Source organism: Serinus canaria, chromosome 7 (genome assembly GCF_022539315.1).
Source record: "Serinus canaria isolate serCan28SL12 chromosome 7, serCan2020, whole genome shotgun sequence".
Lineage (NCBI taxonomy): Eukaryota > Metazoa > Chordata > Aves > Passeriformes > Fringillidae > Serinus > Serinus canaria.
In genome coordinates this window covers 22684004-22711964 of record NC_066321.1, presented here as the reverse complement: position 1 = coordinate 22711964, position 27961 = coordinate 22684004, and the positions used below count along the sequence as shown (strand labels likewise).

General features: G+C 38.1%; 1 protein-coding gene across 4 annotated transcripts in view; it reads left to right on the top strand.

Annotated features, from left to right (window-relative positions):
• The window catches only part of ZNF385B (zinc finger protein 385B), a 110125-nt gene that overhangs the window by 56774 nt on the left and 25390 nt on the right, over positions 1 to 27961 (top strand). For 3 of the 4 annotated variants that reach the window (XM_018911587.3, XM_030241889.2, XM_030241890.2), the window contains exons 2-3: positions 4724 to 4854; positions 19983 to 20093. In XM_018911587.3, the coding sequence (XP_018767132.1) occupies positions 4724 to 4854; positions 19983 to 20093 (242 nt within the window). The remainder of the gene's footprint in view (positions 1 to 4723; positions 4855 to 19982; positions 20094 to 27961) is intronic. The other variant, XM_030241894.2, reaches the window with a different exon arrangement.

Here is a 27961-nt window from a genome sequence, read left to right as displayed (position 1 = left end):
TAGAGCTCAGAAGCAAAGTGCTTCTCTGAGTAACCAGAGATGACAGAGTGAGGTCTAGAGACAGGGTGGCTGTGCACACGCTGGCTGCAGTGCTAACTAATTCAGGAGCAATTTGTCATCCACCCTCACAGGGGTACTGTTGGCTCTGGCAGTGTCTCAAAACCACAGTTCTGCAAAGGGGAAGGCAGGAGAAAGCCCAGAACTGATCCATCATTCCGGTGACATTGCTACTGTGTGGGGCAGATAAGGTTAGTCAGCATTACTGTAGAAAGTAAAGGTTGCTCCCAGCTGAAACTGGTCAGGTATGAAAAAGGCAGCACAGTGTGTCCATAACTGAAAACTGAAACCCACATAAGTAGGTGTGGGTGTGAATATCTCAATGTTCCTTTGGAATTTTCCCAAATACTGTCATTGGCACAACTTAAAACAAATGCTGCAACCATGTGCAATCTGAGGTGGATGTAGATTGTCCAATGCACAGAAATTTGTCACTCAAATACTTTTATTCAGTCCTGAGAGTGATTATTCTTCCACTCTTTTGCTGTGAGTGTGGATTGCTTCCTTTGATGGGAGAATTAAAATATCATAGTAACATCTTGAGGTAACAGGAAAGCAGGAGAGACTTGAGTATGGCTTCAGATTTCTCTATAGCTGCCTTTAATGAAGATGTTGGAAGAGAACGCTTTCATGTCTGAAACATGGTTCATTTATTGAAGTAAGCTGAAATAATTCATAAATGTGTTTTATATGATCATGTTATGTGATTGAATTGGAGGTTTTTTGTAGAATGGTCTAATAATGACCCAAATCTGAGGAATTAATGAGCAGGCATTACACTTTTTTGTGTTTTTCAGTGACAAAGAAAAGCACTTGGTGAGAAAATCACAGAAGTAATAGTGTCACAAATAGTTTTCAAGAGGTACAGAGGGTGAAGTCGTGTGCTTAGATTTGACTGAACTGCATCACTTTTACTTGAAGAAGAGGACCAGTGACTGTTTACCATGGCCAAGGTTAACTGTGATTCCCTCTGCCAAAACTGCACTCTTGCTGGTCTGGAGTTCTGGGTTTTTTTCTGTGAAGCTGGAAAAGTGGGGGTGTTGGTAGGGATTCTTCAAGCCCTTGTGGAGCCTGTCCCCTTGTTGGCAAGGCTGAAGCTTGCTTCACTGGCCCTGGGGACACCTCTTGCCACAGCAGTGACAGATACAAGACCTTCTAATAGCTCCCCAAAAATATCACTTGCACTGCTTAATCCATTGCACTGTTTAGAGGCAGATTAAATGTGGGTAAAGATTACAACCTTTCCTAACTTCTGTAGAAACATCAGTGTCCCAGTGCATTGCAGTGTATGCAAAGCCAAGTGTACACGGCTAAAGAGGAGCAGCACACAAGGACTTGTTTGTTCAGATACATGTGTGTAGGAAGGAGAAAAACTTGTAATATAATAAAATGAGACATTTTGGGTCAGCTGAAAACCTCTTCTCCTCCTCTTTGACAAAGGTAAAAGGGACCAGTGAGGATCAGAGCCTGTTGCAAAGTCTGTCCACAGCTTGCATTCCCAGTACTTAGATAACTCCTGCTGTGGGAGTCAAAATTGAAGTCATAAAGCACTGTTTAACAAGTATGAAGCTGAAATAAGCAAATGCCTTTGGAATAAATATAACTGCTCTTTCTTGTAAAGATTTACAGGTAGTTTAAAACAATCTGTGCTTGACATGGTAAGTTCACTTTATCATTAAAATACTCAGGAAATTATAACATCTGTTAAATTAATGAAGATAATGAAACTTGTCAGCAACAACTTTTTTGTGCCAATATTCCTCCTTAGTTGAGGTCTGGTTAAAGACTTGGTGGAGTAGTGGTGAGAATCTGTTTGACCATTGGGAGCAATGCCAGGGTAAAACTGCCCTAATGCATTTGATTTGATGATTTTTTCATGAAGTGCTTCTACTTGTAATTTAGGTCACCTTGAGCTGATAATTTCTTCAGAGGCTTCCAGAGGTGAGTCTGAAAGCCAAACTTCAGTCCAAGAGGGTTATCAATATTTGACTGGCAATTGTTGAAGTAGTAAATAGACAAACAAAACTAACACATTTTTTATGTTTAATGCCTTCACTAATCAGTCTGGTAGGTGTATATATTTTCTTTTCTGTGTGGGCTCCAAATGTATTTTAGTCTCCTGGTTATAAATTACTCTGGCAGCAGAAAAAACATGACTGAAAACTAGAGAGAGATTTCAGATGTCTTTTTCACAGGAAAGATTCTGTGCTCAACCAAGGAGTACAAAGAACGTTGCATTTTTTTCAGTAGGATGCCTTAAAGATTTTATGCCACATGCTTTCTATACATTGAATAAGGACAGCATCAGAAAAGTAACTTTGATTTCAAATGTCAGTCACAATTTAAGTCTATTCTGTTATTTTTTTTTCTGTGAAATTGAGTTAGAATATGTAACCATAGCTTCATTGAAGTACATTTATGTAAAGAGAGGATAGGTCTTCTTTAACTTCACATATCTTTAATTGCTTATGAACTTCAAAGAGAAACTTGCAGAAGTTAGATTGATGATGGCCCTTTAGGTAATTGAATACAACATAGTTCCTGTTTGAATGCAACTCTGAAATCCAAATTATGTAAATCTACTGTTTCAAAACCAGCTAGTAGAAATAATCATCATTTTTGCAGTTGAAGATACTTTCTTTGGATAAATTCTCTGACACACTGCTTTCTTATTGATTCATCTTTTCCATTATGGATATGAATAAGAAACTATAGGCATGTTAGCCTTTAGCTTTTTGACGTTTGTAACTGCACTTGAATAAGCTTTGACGTACAGTTAATTAGGCACAACTGTCAATTAGTCTCATGGGCTTATGCAGGAACAAACTTGACATTTATGAAAGTATTGGGATAGAAGAAGGGAGAAAATATTCTGGGAAAGTTTCTCAAGCATATTTTTCCTTTCAGGTTGAGCAGCTCTGTTGGGATGGTATGAAACATTCTCTTTGCATGACTGTCATTGACCCATCTTTGTGCAGTCATGATGCTTTTCCTATAGAAGAAACAGAGAATAGATTACAGACTGCTATTCATGTGCTAGACCATAATATAATGTTTACTATGTTGCAGCTGAGATCAAAATGACTGTCTCTCCAGCATCAACAAAATTGGAGCTCAGGGCTAGTTATAAGTGTTTGCTCATCCAAAACATCCATGCAGCCCCATCTGGCTTCTGAACTTAGCTTTCCTCTTGGATACCACAAGATGGGCTTGAAATAGTGACTGTGGAGAGAGGACAGTGAAAAGGAGGAAAATCTCTCCTTTGCCTTCAGTTTTCTGTGTCCTTAATAGGCAGAAAGGGAGATCCCTTAATAGAAGACTGGTGCTCACACAGCCCTTATGGATTGCCTGGCATTTTGCAAGTGGACACAAATGATTTGATTTTATGGGAGAAGAGAAGGAAAATTGCTTGTTTACTTCTCTAACCCCCTCCTTCCAGCTCCCTCTCAGTTCCCCTCCCCTTCCCTCCTGCCCATCCCCTTCCTGGCTGGGTTAGAAAAGCTCAGATGTCTTCTTTGAGAAAAAGCTCAGGTATTGTGTAAGCTGTGCTTGAGACAAGGGAAGCTCCTAAGAGGCCTGTTATGCTCCCAGCTGCTGGCCACTGATCAGTGGGAGGAGGAGGTAATGATGGAGAAATTGTGACAGAGGTAGGAGAGACAGAGTGACTCACTCTCCTTTAGAGGTGTGGGACACTTATGTTCCACTGCCTGCTGCTGTCGGTGTTGAATTATTTATTCAATCCAGGAGGGAGACACTGAGGGGTTTTTTTGTTTGTGATTTTGGTTCTGGTTTTTTGGGGTTTTTTCACTTTGTATTTCAATGAGAGAAATTTTATTTGAAATCTATTTTGTATGGTTTCAGGGGAAAAATATACTCCCACAGGCATAGCTGGGAGCTGTGTGCTAGGAACACTTCTTGTGTGAGTAGGGTAGGTAGCTAGTTTAAAATGAATATTTGGACATATGTGCCTGCCCATTCCTTTGGGATCTTGTTGGGCAATGATTCTTAAATATATACAGAAAAAAATTCAGCATATAGATTTCTAGAAAACATTTTTTGGAGAGTTCCACTTTATAAAATAGTTGGCATTGCATGTAAAGAATTGTGTTCATCTGTATGCTAGCTGATTATTTAATTGTTGGCTGTTTTCTAATTGGCCTTGAACTGTTAAAAAGGCAAAATTTTTACATATTCAATGAAATGTTGTTTGTGTAGCACCTGATAGTCAGTCAGAAGAGGGGAAAAAATAACATGCAGACCACTATTTGGAAACAAACTTCTGGATTTCAGCATACATGTATTGTCTGTGCTGACTGATCAAGTAGGCAAGCATGAATTGCAAAAGCATCTGACTTTCATGGGCACCCATACTGGCCTTTTTGGCACAAGCAGAATTTTGCAGCTGTAGAAAGGATTTATTCTACCTGCCAGTGTGATTTATGTACCATATGTCTTCTCTTCAGCTTCTGAGTACCCGTGGCCATAGGGAAGTGCCCTGCCTCGTCCGTACTGTGTGTAAATAGGTTCCTTTTAATGATATTAACTCCTACTGAGCCTTTTCATCATCCCCTGTATAATTTTTTTTCTTGGCAGTTGTGTCAGCTATACTGTGTGTGTTGCAGAAAGGAGAATACCATGAATTCCTGGTTTTGTTTGCTCTTGGCAGGCACTACTACACTTCCCACCCTTGTGCGCACACCTACCTTGATGATGCAGCCTTCCCTGGATATCAAACCCTTTATGTCCTTCCCTGTGGACAGCAGCTCTGCTGTTGGATTCTTCCCAAATTTTAACACAGTAAGTAAAGGCGTTTCCACATTTAGTTTCAGTGTTTGCTTTCCAATCTGGTTCTAATACCCAGTACTGAAGCTGCCTTAAAACAGTGCATTGCTTACACAGTTCTAAGGAGCCCTTTTATTCTATGCCATGGTGGTGGCTTTTCCCCCTGTATGAAAGGTTTGGAGTGGTGTCCAGCCTTCTCACTGTGAATGGGGCTGATTGATTTTTAACTTGGTCTTCTGAGGTGGTGTTTGCACATTGAAAAAACCAAGCCTATGCTATGCTAAACATTTGAGAAATGACAGAATGATTTGGAGCATTTCTGTGGACATGTGTATTTCTATATGCTGTAAAAAAGGAAGAAATAAAAGCTAATGGACAGATAGGTGTGACAGGTAAGACCTAAATCCTACACTGCTGTGAATCAAGCTAAGCCTAATATGACCAGGAAAGCAACTGGAGGATATTGTTAATTCTGTATAATTTCAACATTGAAGTGTAAAACTACACAGTCAGCCGGTGTGAAAAAATTGAACCTGTTATTTTTACTTTATGATAAAGCATCTTGGGTTTTTTTAAAAAAAAAGTGCCAAAATAATACTTCTGTGGCTCTTCATGTTTATCAGAGCAGCAATTAAAAAAATACTCTCTTCCATACTTCTCCCTTCTTTATCAGCTCATAAAAAGGCAATGGCTGTTATCAAAATGCGTGTTTGCCATCACAATTTAGCTTAAATGTTTAAGCTAATGGCAAGAGGGAGGAAACTGTTGTGAGTCATTTCTGCCCAGTCAGCAGGTACAGTGTGTTTGTAGGTGACCTGACTGTCACCTGAACTGCTGCACTCGGGGCGGAAAGGGGAGTGTCACCACCACCACGCCGTCACCAGCTGAACCACTGCCAAGGGTTTCCTTTCACAAACCAGCTGTCTGTCTGAAATTAAAACAGCCACAGCATTATTTCTCCTCATGCCGTGCAAATCCACCTTGCTGCAGCCCGTGGGGATGTGGGGTGACACGTGAACCAGCTTCTCCCACGTGCCAGCAGCCCAGTGTATGAACAGCAGCAAACATTACTGATTCATTGCAGAACATGTATGTGAGAAATGTGCCTTTATCAGGGTGATGTGGGGATGTGCATTTGCACGAAGATATAAAAGGTTAGAAAAGAACTAGGTGTGTTAAAGGAGCAGGCTCAAAACTCAATGCCGTATTAAGGAAGCAGGGTGTCATTACCATATCTAGACATGATGCAATTCATATTAATTTTCCAGCCTCTTCCTAATACTCAGGAATTTTGTTTGTTACTGATTTGTTTGCTTTCCAGTTGCACAGGTTTTCTAGGTGACCTTTTTCACAGAACAGTTCATTATGACTCAGAGAAACTTTTCTTCAGAGATGTAGTTTTAGAGTCAACCAACGATTATTTGTTTTCTGGTGGTTTTACTGAATATCAGAGTTGCAGTAGCCTCTAGAGACAGATTAATTTTTATATTTACACTGGTTTTGCCTAGTTTATATCTATCTGGGTTACCTTTCATTTACCTAATTCTATATGTTTATCATTCACAACTGTCATTTCTTTCCAAACTTCTGTAGGTTTGATTAGAAATTAGACCTGGGGTAACTGGCAAACATTGCCAACTTGGTGTCTACTTCCTCCCTTGGAATTTTGATAATTATATAAAATTATGCTGCTATACACCACAGACGTTGCTTATTTAAACTCTTTATTTTAAGAAACAGTGGTTCAGTACTTTTCTATTTCTAATTCGCAGACTTTGCCATTTATCTTGCAAGTATTGATTTTCCTTAAGAGTCTCACAATGGCCTTCAAAGCTCATTGGAAAACTAAATCATTCATGATTATCTACTGACAGGCACATTGAATGCCAGCTGTCATGCACTTCCTTTATTTCTAACTTAGCACACCGTTGCACATGTAGATTTCTAGGTTTTTGTATATGTAGTCTTTTTTTTTTCCTTCTTCATTCCAAAGTGGTAGCAATAGTATTTAAAGTGTTTAAAACAATTTTTCCAGAAAATGATCTTGAGTTGTAGACGTGAAATCCAGTTGATCCACAACATATGCATCACCCAAAGAGCCACGATCTTTTATCTGATGCAGGAAGTGAATATTAGAAGAGCCAAAAACGCCATCCTTTGCTTTATGGATCAATCAGGAAATCTGTGCACTTCATTCAAAGGAGGACCTGTCAAGGACTGCAGGCAGGGAAACCTCCAGTGTGCTTCCCTTCATCTCTTTGCCTTCCAAAGGACTGAGGGGACCCTTCTGGGGTGCTAGGTGTGCTTGCATGTGCTCACTGAAGGTGGCAGAAAGAAATGGTCTGAGACAAAACTTCTTTGGATCCACCTGCATTTTCAATGGCTGTCAGAGACAGAAACATTTTTCTAAACTTTGCCAGGAGGTGGTTTCTAACTTAACATCAGTGGCCTTAAAAAAGGAAAGTTTTTGCATGGGAGCTTAATACAGTAACTACCAAGGCAGAAAAACAAGGTAAAATGTAGTAACTGTAAACATCTTCAAAGGAACACTCCCTACAGTTTTATCCCAGAAGAACTTCTCTTATTTATGGAAACATATTTAAAATCTGGGGTAAACCCTTTCTTATTTAGTTAACTTTGACAGTTTTCAGTTCTGAAAACATCTGTGATTCTCCAGATAAAACATTAGTGTTCCCATTTTGTTTGTGAAAGTGTTTTGATCCCTAGCTTCTCTCCACAAGGGGTACTTTCAGCTGAAGCAGTGAGCAGACCCTGATTTTGTAAAAGAAATGCCTACCCCAGTCATACATTATTTTCTTGATGGAATTGTGTGATTCAGCTTAAGCTGTCTCCCATTTTATTCTCTTTAAATCATTAATAGTTCTAATTATGCTGTGAATGTATGTATAGTAATTGCCAATTCACGCCCCAATTAAATTTGTCTTTGTTCATTAGGACTTACTATAAAGGAAAAATTATTTGGGGAATGATTGCACTAACTCACTGGATGCCCATCTGTATTCCTCAGTAAGGGGAATAAAACTCTTCTGTTTCAACAGATCAGCCAGAAGGGGATCTTGTAAGGGCAGGATGAAGGATTCCAAGCAAAGAGGTTTTGCAGAATAGGTGCTGTCTTCCCTGGTCTTTTCATATCAGTAGCAAGTAGTTTTGTCAGAACAGTAGAGGCATGATCAGACTGTCAGAGTCTGAGCCTGAGCTGCTGCATGGAAGGACAAACCCTCTGTCAGAAATGCTGCAGCAGTGGATCCCAAGGTGACATCTCATTTGTCCTGGCATCAGGTTCCAAATGGAATACCCCTGTTTCAATACCCTGTCTGAAATGCAGAGCTTGAATCAAATTATCAGCTATTGTTACTTAATAGGTTCTTGTTTATAAAAAATTAGGAACCATCATTATAGGAACTTCCCAAATTGGTACTTCCAGTTTGAGATGGATGTGGATGGGAAGGTATTGTTTTAGCAGGGTTCTTTTTCAGTGTACTAAAATGACTCTAAAGACGCCTTGACAGGTTAAAAACTTGCATATTGATTAGAATATGCAAGTTAAAAACTTGCATATTGATTACATTCAAAAATACATTCACCACGTATATAGTCAGTGAAATCAAAGCTAAGTTTACTGTGGTCCCTATTGTGTGTTTATTATAACATAATCTTGAATTTTACACTTGCTGGCTTCCACCACACAGCTTTCCCTATCTGTGCCATTCTTTCTCTAAACCTCCCTGATTCTTTATCTCCTGTCATCCATCCATCTTGTGGACAGAATGATGAAAGGATACTTTGTGGTCACATCATGGTGCCTGTGCTAAAGTGGCTGAAAGCCAGGATTTATCTTGCAGTGTCAAGACCACTGATCACTGTCTCCATCTCCTGATATAAGGGTTGTGTACTCCCCAAAAAGAGAAATCTCAAAACTCCAGTATATTCTGCCTTGTCCTGAAATGAGAGCAGTACTACATGACTCACATTTAGTTGAAGCAGTACAGCCAGGGACCTGTCAATCTGCACAAAAACATTATCAGCAGCTTCTCAGATTCTATCATCATAGAAAATAATCAGCAATTCATATGCTTCTTTCTGAGTTTGTTATGGCCTCAGGGGTAATCAAAGACTAGAGCATCTCTTGTAGCTTTCACATTAGTGAAACATTTTGCATCTAACTAGCCCATGATTGGTTTCTAAATGCTAGTTCATACCCTTCATGTTTTAGAGGACACATGGGTTAATGTGGCCTAGTTATTGCTTCAGTGTCTTGTTTCTCTTCAAGTAGCTTTATGCTGATTCTTTATATTAGAGTTCTCTCAGTCCCCTTGCAAAATGGACCAGAGATATTTTACATCTGCCAGTGAAGGTGAGCCAGCTGGAATGTGCTACAGGAAGGGAAGAGGAGCTGACTAGTAACTCAGTCAGAAATTTCTGACTCTTCTCCAACATTAGCCCTGCCTGGACTAAGTATCCCTGGCCTACCCCCAAGACAACTACAGGGAGGAACTAATTTTCTCTTTCCTCTTCTGCATTTTCAATTATTACTCACATTTCTATTTGCTGCCTATCTCTTTCTCATTGGAAGGGCACAGTAATCACCAAGGCAGAAGCTGAGTTCAGCAGATAAGAGCACAGGGCACCCTTACCACCAGCTTCACTCACCCCTCTGTGCCAAGTGCCTCTTCTGCCTTTCTGGCAGGACACTGTGGCTTGGGAGCTTTCTCTTTCCTTAGCAGGGTCTGAATCCAGCCACTTAACACCCTGCTGCAGTGCCAAAGTATGCTTTGCAGCAGAGGATTGTGTATGGCAGGAACAGATTACAAATGCAGCCAGCTGGATGTTGCCAACCCGTTATCTACCATCCTTTTTGTCCAAGTACCCTGTCCCTGTGCTCTGCATTCCCCTTTTCTGGAGTGCTGGAGGGAAGTGACCTTTTCTGGTCCTCTCCATCTGACTCCAGAGAGGAGGGGAAATTTTTTAAGAGCCGTACTTTAAATTCATTAAAAGCACAGAAAGGAAATTTAAGCAATTGACATAGGACTGGTGTTTTGCAGGGTGGCTGGCTATTTTTCTTGAGGATTTTTGTTGGTTAGGGTTGTTTTAATTAAGAAATGGTAATGTTTTTCTTACAAACCTCTTATACCCTTTATATTAATGCAGGCACACAAGGACTTCAGATTTGCCTTCGATTCCTCTTTTGAAAACTTAAAAATATTCCTATTTCACTTTTAGTTGTTACAGATCTAAAAGTTCATGTTTTTCAAGTCATAGCCAAAATCATCCAGTTCACAACATGAGGAGACATCTTATTGCCGTTCATTAAGAGGGGGAAAAAAGTAATAGGTATTTTCTGAGATGCAGGTGAGGAAAGCTGAAGTCCAGGGACCTCATAATCAAGCCCAGATTCTGTCAGCACAGACCTCTATTCTGTGGCTACTCCTTGCTGCCTCTTGTCCATGTACCTAGCTACAGAGGCCCTTTATACATTCTTTAGCCATTTTATACATTCATATTCAAGTCTCTATAAAAACATAAATTCTATCCTCCTATTAGGTTTTTTTTCAGTATGTGAAAAGTAATGATATTAACTCATTTCAGAAGACTAGATTTCTTGTGTCTTTATTCTCTCCTGTTCACAGAATTAATCAAAAGCTTAGAGTTTGTCCTTAACCTCTCAGCATAATTCAGAACTGTAGTGGAAATTCAAGTGTACCTAATGCAATATCATTCATCTTTGTGTTTTGGTGTTCTGGAGCAGCCTGGGAGCAGGAAAACTCGTCAAAACTTAGAGCAGACTTTTAAGTAGGAAAGGGTCACAGCTAAGGACACTCTCAAAGATGAAAGGAAAAATCTGGAATCTTGTTTGCCCCATGTGCCATCTAAGCTCCTTTTCTGAGTACAGAAAATTTTTGTACAGAGTCAATTCTTAGGCTTGAATCTTTTGGCAGGATTTTGCTGGAAGGTACTTTTTCATGTTATTTGCCTATTTATGTTATTTCACTGCCAGTTAGTAATAGGTATTGTAGCAAGAATAGTTTTTCTCTCTGAGTATGTTACTGGTTTGCTTTTCAGCAAGTCTCAAGCTACAGTATGTTTTTATTTTTTGCTGGATCAGAAGGCAAGACAGTGGTTTTTTTGTTTAGCTGAACACGGCTGAGTGCTCTGAAAAACAGCAGCTTTAATAATAAATAGAAGTTATATAACACCTATCAGAGGATTTTAACATGTTATTTGGACCTTTCAGCTTTTTCTATGGGGTTGCAAATATTTTTATCCCCATTTTACAAATGAGTGATATAAGACTCAGATGAAGTTACTCATGTACAGTTAAACCTGTGAGCCAGCACAGCCGCAGAGGGAAAGAAAACTGTCTTACTCCTTGAGCTTTACCACTGGATTTGGACTTTACTCTTTTCTCAGGTTTGGTCTGTGATGGTCCCAGCAGTTCATTTTACAGATACAAAGAAAGTATTGCACAATGGTAGAGAAGTAATCTGGATGGTTTGAAAAAGAAGCTGCCCAATACATAAAGCTAGTTCAGTTTCATGTAACAAAAAGCACTGAGCCTCAGATACTTCTTTTTTTTAGTTATTCTCTATTTGTTTGGTGAGGAATTGTCTTTTATCCTAAAATATTCTCAGCAGCTTTCTGTTTCTTTATTTCACCCATAAAAATGTCTCTCGTCTTGTCTGGAGCAGAAAATTTGACAATTTTTACCATAAAGATTAAATCTATTTTTGGACTTCTCATAACAAACTCAATCCTTTAATGTATTTATATCCTTGCTTGAGAATAAGCCTTAGAAGAAGCAGAGGCCAGATTTAGAGGTTTTTTGGGTTTTTTTTGTGGTGGCTCATCAATTTTTTTCTTTGGGTCAAACACTTCTATAGGAATCAAATGTTACATTTTCATAATGTTTTATACAAAGATTTTTAAAACAGCAACAGCAGTGGTATTTAATTTTCAGAAAATTCTGAACATTTAAGACTATTCTGATTATGATTTTCCAACTCAGGAATTGTTTTGAACATGCAATAAATATACAAGCATGGAGGAAAGGAAGGGCAGAGGAAATATTCACAGCACTGGAAAAAAAATGGTAAAAAATAGTTTAAAAGTGCTTTCTCAGTTACCTTTTGACTTTTGTGCTTAATCATATCAAATCATATCAGAATTACAGGGAAAGAAGAGAGAGGTAGGAAGAGCTTGAGAGTTTATTTATCTTTGATTTTGATTTTTAATATTGGTTACTTGATTTAGGCTAGAGTGGTGCAAAGACAGAGGAGGCCAGAGAAGCAGAAGGTTGGAAAATTCTTGGGTTTGTTTCAGTTGTTCCTTTTGCTTATGTTGGTCTAAGCCATGACTTCAGAACTGGGTTAGGAGAAAGACTGGGGTTCATCAGTAGCCTCCTGATCTTGGTCTGACAAGGGTTTGCAAATTCCTGTGTGCAAACCTTACTGAAAGCAGTCACTGCTTCAACATAAGGCTCCCAGTGTGCTGCTGTTTTAGCCCTCCCCGAGGCTGGGTCAGAAAACATCCTAAGAGAGGCAAGGATGTGTGATGGTGAAATTGCTTGTGCTAGCACACAGGAGGGATAAATGTGCATGTCAGTAAAGATTTAGGGCTCTGCTTCCCAAGTCGATGCTGAGGAAAGATGATGAATGCATTTCTTGTTAAAACAGAAAGGATGTAATTAGGTGGCTAAAGAGAAAGTGTATTTGAGCATGGGTTCTGACTTTTAGTGACTGGGCTTCAATGGAGCACTGAAAATCTGCAAAGGTGTTGGAGAAAGGCTAGCAAATGATCAAGGTTTTTGTTGTGAGCAGCTCAAGGAGTTTGGATTATCAAAGAGAAGGTTAAGAGCTGGCATGATTGCAGAGTGTGAGTGCCTGCACTATTCAGAAGGTATTTCACCTTTAACAGAGGAGCACAGCTAGATTGAGGGGCTTATAGTAACTCAGCAAGTATTGCTTCCACAGTCATGTGAATTAACTTGTTTGGAAACTTTTAAATCAAGCTGTTGAGATGGGATTTTTCCCTAAAATTTAGACTCTGATTGACCACAAATTATTGGACTTTGTAATAGGAATGGCTGAACCTTTTCAGTGAATGAAATTATGTCATAAATTTTTCAGGAAATCAGCTGTAATGGTTCCCTCTGGCCTAACCCCAATCTGTAAATCACTTCAAAAATCCCTTTCAGTATTCTGTGTGATTGTGAATACAGGCACACAAAGAGAATCAGCCTCTTTTTCATTTTTCCATGCAAACTTTACTTGAAATGGGGGACATGCAAGAGGGTAGCACACCCAGAGGCTCTGCATTATACCATAAGATTGAATAGAAAAATGCAGGGAGGGAAATTTAGCTGCTGGGAGGTGGAGATGGAAAATTGGTCTCTGAAGTCCAGGGATATAGCCCTGCAACTTGGTTAACAGAAATAATGTGGAATTTGGAAAAGCAAAATTAGTTGAGCCTAATCTAAAAGGAGAATGAGGAAGCTGAATTTATTAGTATTTCTAATACTTATTTTAAGATAGAAAAGTTGTTTCTGGCTCTGGGTGTCCTTTTAGTTGTCTTGTACCAAAAATGAAGTAGAAGTGTAAACACCAAAGGTGTCTTTCCTTTTGTATTTGCAGTACTCACTCTTATTTCAGCTACTCTTCATGGATAGCTGTAGTATCTGATGTTAACAAGGGAATTACAGCAAGACTTTTGGATTACACTGACTAGTATGTGGATGTCCCAGCTATCACAGCCACTGTTTTCCTCCGGGAAGTTGGAGTTTGCTGCCAAATTGAGGGGACAGACAAACACAGCGAGAAGTTGCATTCAGAGAGATTTGCCTTCAGAGTACAATGCTGTTGTTGTATTTTAGGAATCATGTGTAGGGGAAGAGAGAGACTAGTCCCTGTGGTCTGAATTCTTTCTTAGTGGATGCTTGTTTTACTGCACTTGGGGAGACATCTACTCAGCATTTTAAAAAGAAAAATTAAAGTCATGGACCCTCTGTAACCTGAGTATGGTTGGGTTTGATTTCCCTGAGATCCAGATTTCATGCTATGTGTAAGTACATTGAGAGCCTTCTTAAAATAAAAAAGAAAAGTGACTCAGGCTATCCTTAGCTAGACCACAGGACTGCAGTAAAAAACCCTCAATAATGTTGTAAGTTAATGATTCTTTTTGTTCAATGAAGTATTTGCACAAGTTTCCAAATCAGCTGCTGAGAATCTGAGTCACCCCTGGTTTGGTTACTGGCTATTTACATCTGCCTAGTTTTAGGAACCCCCAGAATGTTGTGAAGAGCATAGAGACAGAGATGTAGGGAGGTGGTGTTTGGAGAGCTGCAGGCTCACACTGCAGAAATACATCTCTGGAGACACTGTGTGCTACTCAAGGAGAGCTGATGCACAGGGAATATTGATGGCTTTCCTGCAAGAAAAGAAAGTTGTTCACATCACAGAGTGATTTATGTTGGAAAAGACCCTGAAGATCATTGTGTTCAGCCATTAAGGCAGCACTGCCAAATTCACTAGTAAGCCATATCCCTCAGTGCCACATGTACATGTCCTCTGAATATCTCCAGGGATGGAGACTCCACCATTTCCCTGGGCTGGGTTGCAATGCTTGATAACCCTGTCAGTAATACATTTCTCCTAATGTCCAGGCTAACCCTCCCTTTGTACAACTTGAGGATATTTCCTCTTGTCCTGTCACTTGTTACCTGGGAAAAGATAGTGACACAACCTCCTTGCAGGTAGAGCTCCATCAGTAGAGCTGGCACAAGTGTTCCTGAAGCAAAATAAACAGTGAAATGTGTGACAGAATTGCAGTGACTTGAACACTAAATTATGCCTAGAATTAGTCAAATGAGAAATATGTTCCCTGTTGGAACAAAAGCAGCACAAACGTGCAGAGAACAGATTTTTGCTGGTTTGTGTTGGCCAAGCATGCCAAGCATTACATCACAATGGTAATGTTTCTGATTTTAATGCTGGGCATTTGAAGTATGGGCTTTGCTGAGTATGTGTATTCACTTCTGCCACTCTTTCAGTCATTGAAATATGTACAGTTATGGTAGGGGGCTGTGTATATCTGGCAGAATTTGTGATGAGCTTCAGTGTATGATCATTCTCCACAAAGGCAGTGTACTTGGCTTTCATAACAACTGGAGCTCAAACACACAGGGAGTTACAGAGCTTAATTTAGATGTTGAACTGGTAATTTGTGTATGCCAGTGGTTTTCTTTTTCTGGAGGGAAATACTGGATTATATTATCAGTTTGTTCCACATGTGGTTTAAAACTTTTATTTATCAAACCAACATAGTATGCTGAAGGCCACTCTCTGTGTTTTTAACCTGCTGGTTAAATGATACTGAGTTACATCTCCTATCCCCACTATCAATATTATGTTTACAAAAGCTTGTTTAACAATTAACTTTATATTTGACCCAAGAGTTACATAATGAGAAGAGGTAACAGGACATTCATTGCCAATCACAATTTTAAACCTTTCTCAGGTTTAAGGTGATGCTCCTGTTACTTACCTCCCCTCAGGATCATTGCAGTTTATTTCTGAGGCTCACAAATTGGTGTTTGTGCAGTCTGCTGTATATAAAGAGATCTTTCTAAATAACCAGAACTTTGGTTTCACCAAGCAATTTCTCCCAGCACTTTTATTTTTTTTTTCCCCACTTCTTCCTGTGCCTACTTTCCTGTCTCTTTGTAGTCTGGTTCCTTTCCCTGGAGGCACCAGAAGAATCTGGTTCCATGATACACAGCAGGGCAGGGAGAGTTTCTGGTAGCAAGAATGGTAAGAATTAAAGGATGAAATTCTTGAATTGCTGATGATAAGGTGTAACAGCTCATCTAAAACTGGCTTTGTACCTGAGGACTAAAAGGTGGCAAATATGATGCAAGTTTTTAAAACCCATTCCATGGAAAATGAAAGGGGGAGGCTTTTTACCAGGCAAATGAACAGGCACCTCAATAAAACATTATTGTACCTTATCCTGTAAACTGCTTGTGAAGTGTCAGCATAATTCCTTTCTAAAGGTAAATCCTTCTTTACAAGCCCATTTCTAGGGGTCAACAAATATGTGAATAAGGATGTTTAAATCTACATGGTCTGAATTACTGAAAAACAAGGTTTTTCCCAAAACCCCTTGGCAAAGATTTTTTAAGAAAACTAAATTGGCATAAGACTCTTGCATGACAAAAAGATGCTTGGGAGGTAAGTGAGCTGAGGAATTTTGCTGTTGGCAAAGTTCTCCAAGGTAGTGAGGACTAAGGACAACAAAAATAGTGAAAGAGCTTGATGAGACTGCCAAGCCAGACAATAGTGGTTGGTAAAGTTACATCTAGGTATTTCTAAAGTGAGGCACATGGAAGTCAAAGTCCCAAAACTTGACGTAGAAAGTAGTGTACTGTACTAGGAATTGGCCATCAAGACTTGGGAGTGAGAGCTCAGCTTTATAATAGTTGTTCCTTGAAAACATCAGCTCAGAGTTCAGAACTGATCTACCCAGAGTATTTTATATGGTTCCTGTCCATATCTTCAATATATTTAATTGAATTCATTGATTTTTTTTGTAGAATTGAGGTGGGCAACAAGAATGTAGAAAGGAATGCAATGATTTCCATACACAGAATGACTGAGTGGCACAAAGATAACTTGGGATGTGGTATAGATCTTATAAAATTGAATTTTATGAAAGTATACTTAAGCAAAAATAATTTCATGGCACTGAGGACTGTAGGCATTGGAAGTACATGCAAAGAGTGCAAACTGGTTTGCATGAGGTTCAGGGGGAGACTTTCTCATGCAAGAGAAAGTCAATGGAATTTATCAAATACAGAAAACACCTGAGTCTGGAAAATTTTTGGTGGAAAAATATGAAAAAAGCAGTAGGAAATACAATGTCTGTGCTGCCCCTGTTCTGTCCTGTCTGTTGCTACACTTGTATTTTCTAGGTGCCTTTAAAGTTCTTGCTGCAAATCTCAGTAGGTATAGAGTATTTCTGTCTGAATTCTCTTAATCCTTGCTGGCTTCAGTAGTCTGGGTGGTTTTAACGAGACTCATCATAAAAAAGATTCTGTCTTCAACTTTCTTGGAAAGACATTTTTAAATTTAACTTTTTATTAAACCAGTTAAAAAGGAGAACAATATTAACAGGTTGTTAAACCTAGCTATGTCTACCAGAGCACTATTAGTTGCTTTGTTAAATTCCCCTGTAGCATAAACAGCGTAGTGCAGATTTTTATTTGCATTTGTGGTAGCTGTTAGCTTCTGTTATTATTTTGTTTTATAGATCTGGTTCTTAAATACTGGTGCTCCCCACTGGGCAAACTGTGCTGTGTCATTTCCTAATAAATGCCTCAACAAATAATTCTCTCCTTCTATCCTCCTCCCTCCCCCTCTGCAGTGAAGAGGATAATTTTGTGTAAACTAAGATCAGTTTACCCTGCAGCATTAATCTTCTATCAGAGAGATACTATTTTATTTTTCCAGCGTGCTGTAATCCACCCCAGTTTCTGACATATTCCAAGTGTATTAATTGTTAATGTTGCACTTCTTGAATTCTAATCATGGCCAGCTTGCACGCAGGGCTCCGCTTTGGGAGGGATCATTACCCACTCCCCTGGGGATCACAAGTGGTACTTTCTGGAGGCAGCATGAGCTGTGTTATTGTCCTGGATTTTTGTTCTTGTGCTGCTGCATCTGTTTGAAGCTGGGAGGTTGTGCACAGGCTGCACTGTGTGGTTGTGAAGTGCCTCGCCTCGCGCTGTGGATTGTTACTTGGAGAGCCCAGAGGAGTCACTGATCACTGCTTCTTCCCTTTGTACCTTGCTCTAAACGGGACTGCAGACACTTGTGGGTATTTTTGCTGTTTCTTTTCACCGGTCTCAGACACTCCAAATGGTTGAGGTACTTCTGAACATTACTCTTTTCTTCTAGATTAACTGATTAACACCTAGTATTTAAGGTGAAACGTAAAAAATAGCTTCCATTTAAGAAAAAACCCTGCCAACTCTTCCCTAATAATACATGAATATTTTAACATGTATAATAAGTGTAATAATATATATTGATTGCCATATCTATTATAAAGTGGATGCTCAGATAACTTTAAATCTGCATGTATAATTTTGATATACTATGTAGGGCGATGTCATAAATGGTACAAGTCAGAAAAAAGGGATTTTTTTTGTTGTGTTTTAAGCTTTTAGACTTTGAACTCTCACTATGTCCTAGAAATAGAAAAAACAGGTAACAAGGGCATTTATTTCAGGGTTTTTTTTCAATTTTGTCACAATTCATTGTAACAACAATGCATCATTAAATAATTTAGTAGATCATTCCAGGTGAAGGGGTTCTACTTTTGTACTGTCATGTGGTACCTCTGTGGCAATGAACTACAGTATTTAGTGGCAGAAGATAAGTATTAAATTACCTCTCTGGAAAATTTATCACTAATGCCATTTACAAAATCATGCATTTGGTTTAAAATGAATGCAGCAAGAAACATATGCAGCCATTGTCCAAAAAAAAAAAAAAAAAAAAAAAAGTGTTTAATGTTAGGTAATACATGTGGGTAATGTTTTAGGCAGACACAATGCAGTATGCTTTTCTTGAATTTCTTTTTTTGTGTGTGCACATACATGTGCAGAAAATCCTCAGTAGTGCAGTCTTCTCTGGAAGCTTAAAATCTGTACTAAGGGAAAATTAATGTCTTTATCTTCATGTTTAGAAAGTCTAGAAGCAGGTAATTTGCTGTTCTAATTCTCAGGGACTTATTTCAGCTGTTCTCTTGTCCTTTTGCAAGTTGGCTTATTACCAAGTGTGTCTTGTGTATCACCTGGGATTAAACAGCCAGGTGTGGTTTCTTCCAATAGTACTGTAAAGGAAAAAAAATATCACTGTGGTTGCAAAGCAAGCTTCAGAAAAATCTAACTTTATAAAAAATAAAATTATTTTCTTCTGAACTGGTTTAGAAACAAAATGGGGAAATAAGCACTTATCTTTTGTTGTAAAATTCGATTTTTTTTCCTCCTGTCCTCTTCAGAATCTATTGTTTATCTTGGATAAGGATGAGGGACCACACATACACAGATGCTTATAGGTTTGTTTGGGTGGAAAGGGGTCTCAGATGTCATCTGGTTTGACATTGTACTGAGAGCAGAATCAGCTGCTTTTTCTTCAGTTAGCAAATTTGGTTTGAGTATTTTTGCACCAGGAAATGAATTTCAATCTGTATTCATGTCACATCAGGAAGAATGACATGTTTTGGCTGAGGCCTTGGCACAGCAGCAGTTCTAAACTCTGTTTTCTGAGCACCCAGAGTGCTCTGGGATTCTCTGCACATCCCTGACCAACAGCAGTCCTGATATTTAGCACAGATGCAATCAGTTCTGAGTTCCTGGAAAGGTGCAGCCAAATTTGGGAGTAATCTATTCAGATTTTTCCCTTACCTCACATTTCTTACAGCGTTAAAATGTTTTCTGAAGCGTGCTGACTTTCCTGGTGCAGACACTCCCTTCATGTTCCTCCAAACCTCAGCCTTCCCATGGGCTCTGTCACTCATCAGTTGTGCATGGAACTGCCTGGGGATTGCAACCTCTTTTCCCAGCAAGTGGTGCTTGTAACAGAGCCTGGCAAGGACCTCCCTTCACAAAGAGATCTCCAGGAGAGAATATTTTTCAAATATTGCTAATATTTATCACTCAAAGGAAAGCATGTAGAAATAAAGACAGTAACTTGTCAGGGTGCAAAAGTGGCTGCTGTGATATGTCTGTTGGGGCAGTGGGTGGTAGGGGAGGGCTTTCATTTGTAATTCAGGTGTGGTAGGGGGGCCCTGCAGCCCAGAAGATGTGCAGGGTTGGGGAAAAACTATTTAGTAACCTGGGGATGACAGAAACAATGAAGCTGCCTTTTCCTCATCAGCTTTGGCATGCTACCAATTCCCTAACCTATGTAAAATCTAATTATTGTGAGGGCTGGAATCTTATTTCTCCTGTTTATCTGAAAAAAAGAAAAGAGCTTTCTGCTGGAAGTGTTTTTTGGTTTTTTTAAATTTATCTTTTGTTTATTGCCCTGAAAAGTTGTGTAAATTGGCTATTGTTTGTTCTCCAGATGGATCCTGTGCAAAAAGCAGTAATAAACCATACATTTGGAGTGTCCATTCCCCCAAAGAAGAAGCAAGTAATTTCCTGTAATGTCTGCCAGCTTCGTTTTAACTCTGATGTGAGTATTGCCAATTTTCTTCTTTTGGTGCATTAGGTATAATTAATATAATCTCCTTTTTCCCAAATAACTCATTCCAGTTCTACTTGCATTCTGCTCAGCCTGGTGGGTTTTTTCTCCACTCAGAGGCAGAAGTCCATAGAGCATGAGCTCTGTATTTTCTTGGATAGCTCTGATATGATATCCAATGCCACGTCCATAGGTGATATCCCATTTGATGCTACAATAACCTTCAACAGCTATTGCAAAAAGAAATGTTTGCCTGAGGTTTTTTTTCCTTAAAAAAAAAGGAGGTGAAGCAGAAAAGCTTCCCAGTGAGTTTTCCAGGTCATATTTGATTTTTTTTTTGCAGAAGAGATAGCTTTTTCTTGTTCTTTGTATGTCCTTGCTGATATGTCTTTCCATTTCTCAATGAAGTCACTCTTCCAAAAACTTTCATTTATATCAAATATAAACACTTACTTCTAGCTGTCATTTTGAGTATGAGAAATTCAAAGAAACTGGTTTCTGGAGGTTAATTTAAAAAAAATCATTACAAACGAGTACACAGGTGTTTTTAAAATATATAACCATTTAATGTTGCTTCCTAATTAGCTTGAAAATTAAAGAAATTCAAGGAAATTATATCTAAGAAGTTTATAACTTTTGTCAGTTAAGGAGTGTGTATTTGTTCTTGGAGACAATTACTAATGTCATTGAGTTAATAAAAATAAACTCAAATTCCGAGATTTTTTCTTTTTAATCTCAAGGGTAAGAACAAATCCTGAAGTGATGTGTTAATATTATATTTTTTCTCTCATAATTTTTGTCTCAGAAACAGTTTGCAGGCACCTCCTCCAAAGCCTTTGAGTATTTTGTGCTCCTAGAGGTTTGCAGTAAAGCACCCATACCCATTACCCTGCTTTTCTCTGCCTCCAACATTGCACTTTGAAAAGTGTCTTGTGAAGTGTTTTCCCCAGTTTGCCTTTCTTGTCTAGGCTGGTAAGGATTTTGAAGCAGTGCTATCTCAGCTTCAAATTGATTTCTAAATCTGTCATCATTTGACAAGCTTATTAAACTTCCTTTGAAGTGGCAATATCTGCTTAGTTAACTGATCTCAGAAGTCATTCTTTTAAATTTAGTTTGCTTGTCTTTCTACTTTAAGGTTAAGATTTAAGGAGAAAAAAATCTTTTCTGTTCTGATCCTTGGTCCAGGTATGTCCTTTCAGTGATTAAATCAAGGAACCAATAATATTTTTTAATTTTATTTTTTCTTCATGGATCTCATCTTCCAGGTGAGATGGCTCAGGCTGCCCTCACTCTTCCCTCTCCTCTTGAGGTCAGGGTCCCCTTGATGATGGGTCCTGTCCCCAGAGGGGTCACTCACTTTGTCTGTGCTGATGTTCAGGTGAACAAAAAGCACATTTATCAGGCAGATAAACTGAATCACAACTGAGTGGCTTGAAACAAACAAACAAAAAAAGAGCTGATATGTTAAACCATTTTGTACTTCTGTCAACCAAGCGATTTCTCCTGTCTAGACTTAGAAAGTAAAACAAAAAGTGCATATCATATTCTGCTTTAAATAGTGGCACCACAAAAGTATGGCACATTATAACTACACTACTTCTTCTGGGCCAGGTGTATTCAATAGGGTGGTGTGATCTTTCTTCCTAAATGTGATAAATATATTCAGTTAATATTGTAGTTACTAGGAAATATCATCATCCTTTGGAAATGAATGGTTGTAAGAAAGGATGAAGCACTGTGACTGTGATACTTTACATGCTGAAATGCAGCCCCTTACTTTCTACAGCAGTTTAGTTTACCAGGACATCCACAAACAACACAGAAATTTGGTTTTGGAAAGTGCTAAGGTTATAACAGTGTTATGAATACCAGAAGATACTTAGATATCAGTCTAATTGCACAATTGTTTCATAACCTCAGCATCCAGGAATGTTTGGAGAATGAGCCTTCATAGTGTAGTACTTCTGCTTCAAAAAGCTTTCTAGCCTTTCATTGCATTATTTACCTTCTCCTGAGAAATAAGCTTTTAAATTTTTCTTCAGGTTCAGTCATTTAATCCAAAGAATTATTTAGATGACCATCTTTTTTTCCTGAGAGCGAGATCCTATCTTATTTGGATGTTATTCTCACCTATCCAAATGGACACCTCCACCCCCCCATAATCAGCACTGTTATCATTTCACTGAGGTAAATTTCACTGTATTGTATCATTTCACTGGTAGTGGGGTTTCAACCAAGCTCTGCAGACTCACAGTTCTGTCTTAGCTCATGCATAGAAATAAAAATCTGGACTCTGCATCCATTTTTCTTTTTGGTCCCTTTGGACCAAAAATAATGTGAAATTATGCTCAGGGCATGGAATAATGTTTACAATCTCTCCTTTGTTTGCTGACTGGGCAAGAAGGGAGTCGTGTAGGTGTGAACCTTGGAACTGCTGAATCTTTCAGGAAATCAGTTCCACCCTGTGTCATGCTTTTGAGTAGCATCCAACTCTGCTAATCTGCATTAAAACTTCAGTGTAGCACATTGCAGAATGAGATTTGTAGTACAGTCACTCCACACTTGCAGTTTCTTCTGGCTCTACAAGGCTGACATACTTCTTGTTGTTGATAGGCATTCCAGTCCTTTGAACTTTCTCTGAACTAAATTATGCAATTAAATGAAGTTAAAATGACAAAACTAAACTATAAAGAGTCTTTTTTTGGGTTTTGAAGGGTTTTTTTCAGTTTTTTGCTCCTAAGTGAATTTCATTTGCATGGTGTTTGAGGATGCTGACTTCATTCTGGTGGTGTTTTATCAATTGCACAAGAAACACAGACAGTGGTTATTCATCTGTGAGAAGAAAATTGGTTTCCTTGCCTGCAGTCTTTTCCTTGTGTCATGGACACTCACTGGTCTGAATCAATAGACCAAAACAAAAAAAAAAAATCAGACTAGTCAATTTGTAGTTGTCAAACCTCCCACTAAATTAATACAGTGAATTGCAAAGGTTTTGGGTTTCTTTTGCTTACGTGTCTGCACATTTAGCTCTGGTGAGAGTGTTCTGGCATCAGATTCAGAGGCAGGGTTCTGCAGCTACCTGTATGAAAAGAAAGATCAGAGATGAGAGGAAATTTTAAAATTTAAATATTTAAAAATACATTGTCCTGAATGTGGGATTGTGTGTGTTGAAGTGATGGTTTCTTTATTTTTAAAAATAAAGTTTGTAGAATGATTTTTCTTCTGCCGTATAATTTGAATAGTATTTTCTAACTGAATTCTTCAGGATCTCCCAGTCTTCAATTTTTAAAAGCCTAACATGAAGAAAACCTCTGTGTACAAATTCTTAATTTTATCTAGACTTAACTTGATATGTCTGTCCTCTTCCAAAAAAAATAAATTATAGTATTTGACTCATACTTACAGACATTCACCATCATACTCTGCCTGTCCTTTTAAATATTTTCAGCTGTATTTTGGTTAAATTGGAGGTTGTCTATTTCCTCAGCTGGTGTGTGGCAGTAAGTGTCCAGCAGCTGTGGAGTTTGGCCCCAAGGTGTCTATTCTGCTCTGGTATCTGACACTGTAGCTTGCAGCCATAAGGGAAAAGTGAGTTGTAGTTGGAAGGGTATTTGTTTGGTTTCTGCAGAATTGCTCTTTTCTCCTGATCTGAATCATTACCTTGTGTTCAAGTAGTTTCTCTGCTCTTCTCCCTCATTATTTTATTTTATTGTTTAGTCTTGAGGTTGTTAGGATTGTTTAGCTGGAGAAAAGTAGGCTCAGGGGTTACCTTATCACTTTCTATGCCTACCTGAAAGGTACTCAGTCTCTTTTCCAGGAAACAAGTGATAGGATGAGAAAAACTGCTTCAGCTTTGTCCAGGGAAGGCTTAGATTGGATATTAGAAGAAATTTCTTCACCAAAAGGAAGTTGTCAAGCATTGGAACAGACTGTCCAGGGAAGTGGTGGAGCCAACATCCCACGGAGGTATTTAAGGGATGTGTAGGGACATGTTTTAGTGGTGAACGTGGCAGTGCTGAGTTTACATTTGAACTTGCTCCCAAAGGCCCTTTCCAACCCAAAGGATTCTGTGGTAGTCCACAGAGTTTTAGGAGCTTAGGTGCTATACAATAATGCCAGTACTAATCTAATCCCTTTTTCCACCAAACAGGCTTCTCTGTATCCAACCTTGCAAATGCATGATGCCGGGCAGTCCGTGTGTTACTGTTCTGATTTTTGGTTGGAGGTGTCCTTTTTGTAAACAGATTTTGTCATCTGTTGATCATGCCTGAAATAAGCAAAAATGTCTGCTTCCCTCTGCACACTTTGTTTCTTATAGAAATGTCTTTGGCTGTGGTACAGCCTGGTAGGCACTGTCTTGTTCATAGGGTATAGCTGGGTTGAAAATAAACTTGATTTTGCACAGTGTGTTGCTATGTGGATAATGGCTACAAGTCAGCCCTGATTTTTGGTGTCATCTCAAAAATCAAGAGATGACTCAAAAATCAGGAGGAAACACCTTGAGGCAAATTAGAAAAGCAGATGTAATAATTTGGCATTAAGAGACAATGAAGGTCGTCTTATTGTTGAATGCATTTAAAGCTAATAAAGATGATGTGATGAGAGTGTTCATCTTTCTAAAAAGCCAGAAGGCAATTTTTTTAAGTTTAGGCAAGTATTAGCAAAAGTTGACTTTACAGATTTAAATAAATCCTTCATGCTGTCAAAAGGATAATGAACAAAATAATCAATAGCATCACATAAAAATGTACAGAACTGTCATTGTCTTCTGTCAAACATTTTACATTTTTCTTATTTATAAGGCTATATTGATTCTTTGGGTCTGGAGGGTAGTGAAGCAGATAGGAGGTAATTAAAAGCATAAATCTCAGGAACTTGTGAAGGTAATTTTCTGTTTTGTAGACAGAACTGACAAAATGATGAAAGTTGTTAGCTCCAACACGACAGAAATACTGCATGATTATAGGGTACAGGGTTATAACATGATGGAAGTTCTGTTCAAATAACAGCTACTTAATGGAGCTTTTAACTAAGTTTGGTAAGGTATTTTAAATATGAGTTGACTTCTTACGACATGGGTGATATTCACAGCTCCTTGGTTTTTCTGTGTTCTTTTCAATAATAATATACCTTACTATTTTGAGAAATTAGGTTTTGGAAATCTCTAAGGATGGAATTGATAAACTAATGCATAGCTTTGGTGTAAAAAATGTATGAACATGTCAGGTTTGCAGATTTCTTCAATTGCATCTATTATTAATAACAAATGAGATAAAACTATATTTTTCAACACTACTTCCTAATTTATTGTGTAATTTTTATTAGAGTTATGATTCTAGTCTAAATTCTTCATAATTTATTTACTCAAATAAATGTGTGTACTCTTACAGAATGGTTCTAACAGATAAACTAAGTGATCAAACATTTTGTAGACATCTTACCATTAAGAGAGCTTTCTAGTTTAGGATCTGCTGTGAATTAAAATAACAATATTTTACAAACAGAAATACCTCTCTGCTCCTGTCTTGCACAGTTAATTTCCATCTCTACCAGGATCGCTGCCATTGTAATCAACTTGATGTATAAAAGTGGGGAGGAACACAGGTGCTGAGAGGTTCTTTCTACAATACAAATTATGACTATATTTAGGACATATTTGGTTTTTTTAGCTTGAATATATATAAAATTTTTTAGTGCTAAATGGGAAAAAATTAATCTTTATAAGTACTCCATAGCAGAATGGAATTCTGGACTATTATATATCTGTTATATATATATAACAGATACCTGTTATCTATATATTTTTATATATCTGTTCAGTCTTTCAGCTGTTTCATTCTCCATGGTTGAACTGTTACTGGCAGAGGTTTCTGTGGTATTTTCAACAAAATATTTTTCTTTAGAGATGACCAATTGTATCAACGCCAAACGAACAGGGGATTTGAGACAGAATCATTGACAAAAGGCCTCTCAGATAACCCAGTCCAGCCACCACCATGTTCACCACTAAACCCCATCCCCAAGTGCCACACCCAGGTGATTTTTGCACAGTTTCAGGGAGAGTGACTGCACCACTTCACTGGGCAGCACGTTAGGGTTAGAATTGCTGTTGAGAGCATTTCCCATCCAGGGGGGAATTCCTACTTTAAGAAGGTGCAGTAGCAAGTGAGAAGAAATAGGTGTGAGCCACCTTTTTCAGTTCCATTTAGTTGTGGCACTCAACTGATATGTGTTCAAGGCGTGAGCCAGCATTTCCCACGTGGATGCTTCAGAGTCTATTTCTGCATTTCTCCTCCTTTCTGTCCATGCAGATCTACATACATTTAATTGTATATGTTAATACCCAGACTGGGTGATGTGGTGGCAGATTGAAGCATTCAGCTAAAGAGTTGATGGAACAATTGTCTTATTTCCATATAGACCTAATGAAGGGCTACATGAGCTGCTCTTGAATAAGCCTGTAAAAAATCCTGATCTCACACACACATGCACTGAACCTTTAGACTTACTCAAGCCTTTCATCAGGTTAATGTGTCATTGTGTAGCAATAAATTCAGTTAATTAGTCATTCACATCTCAAGTAAATTCTAAAACTCAGTCACTTGTGAACTGTCAAAATGAATCCTGTGGATTTCAAATACACTGTCAGTCATTGCTCCTGGTGGGGAATATTCTGTTGGCTTTTGTGCTACAGTCTTGACTGCAGCTCAGAGTTTTCTTAGAGGTAATGCTGCTGTCAATGAATCCATGTGATCTACCTGTTGCCTGGTTATCTAGATCTTTTCAATATATACAGATTTATAAACATTTCTAACTTTCTACAAAGTAAAGCTAGTGAAGTTGTTTTAAGCACTACAACAGGCTAATATAATTCACATTTCTTTTCAAAAGCATGTTTACATGTAGAAGAAAATTTAAATTGTTAATGATTTATTAAATGCAGTCTAGTATATAAGGCTATTGTATATGTATTGTATGTAGTCATACAGTTTAACATCCTGCTTGGATTTCAGACTTAACCATTTGTAGTTACAAATAGCAGTTTTAAGTAAAATATTGCATTTGTATCATTTTTAAGAGCAGAAAAAGCTATCCTTTCTTACAGCCAAGTTATTAATCCTTATGACATAGAGACTTTCTTAAAAATTAAAACATTCATAAAGTTTGATTGGTTAGGGGTTTTTAATTGGTACTAAAAGACTGTGGATAAAACTTGAGGTGTATAAATTTTAAGGTGTATAAATTAGAAAAATTATGGGGAAAAATTACATGCTTGTTTGTCTGTCAATTATATTCCTAATTATTTGTAACAATTTAAAACACAGCTATTCACTATGCCATGGTCTTAAAAATATGTAGACATTTTTTTAGTGTTATAAAATATGCATCCCATTGATCAAAAAATAATGCCAAACAAACGCTTAAACACTTTTTTGGAATTTGGCCTGTCAGTACAAAGGTATGTTTTACATTCTGATTCATAATGTCACAATTATGGCAGCTTAAAGCTTTTCTTGTTCATTAAACCTTACTAGCCAGTGCTTGATGACCTTCTGTGCTGTCTAATAAGCAGGCAGGTGCTTTTTTAAAATGTTGCAATGCATATATATCAAGCTGGTAGATCACAGTCAGTTTTAGATTCAATTCAAAATTAAACTTTCTGTTCCATTAAGGAGATCTTTCATAGAAATATTTTCTTATTCCACTTTCTCAAAAAGTGTCCTTCTAACCTATTATACATTTAATTTAAAAGTTTTAATAATGATAATTCAATGGTGAGGTTTAATACCAACTATGTAAGCAATAGATGTAACATAATATTTTTGAAATGAAAAATAAATATTTAAATAATGTTGAAT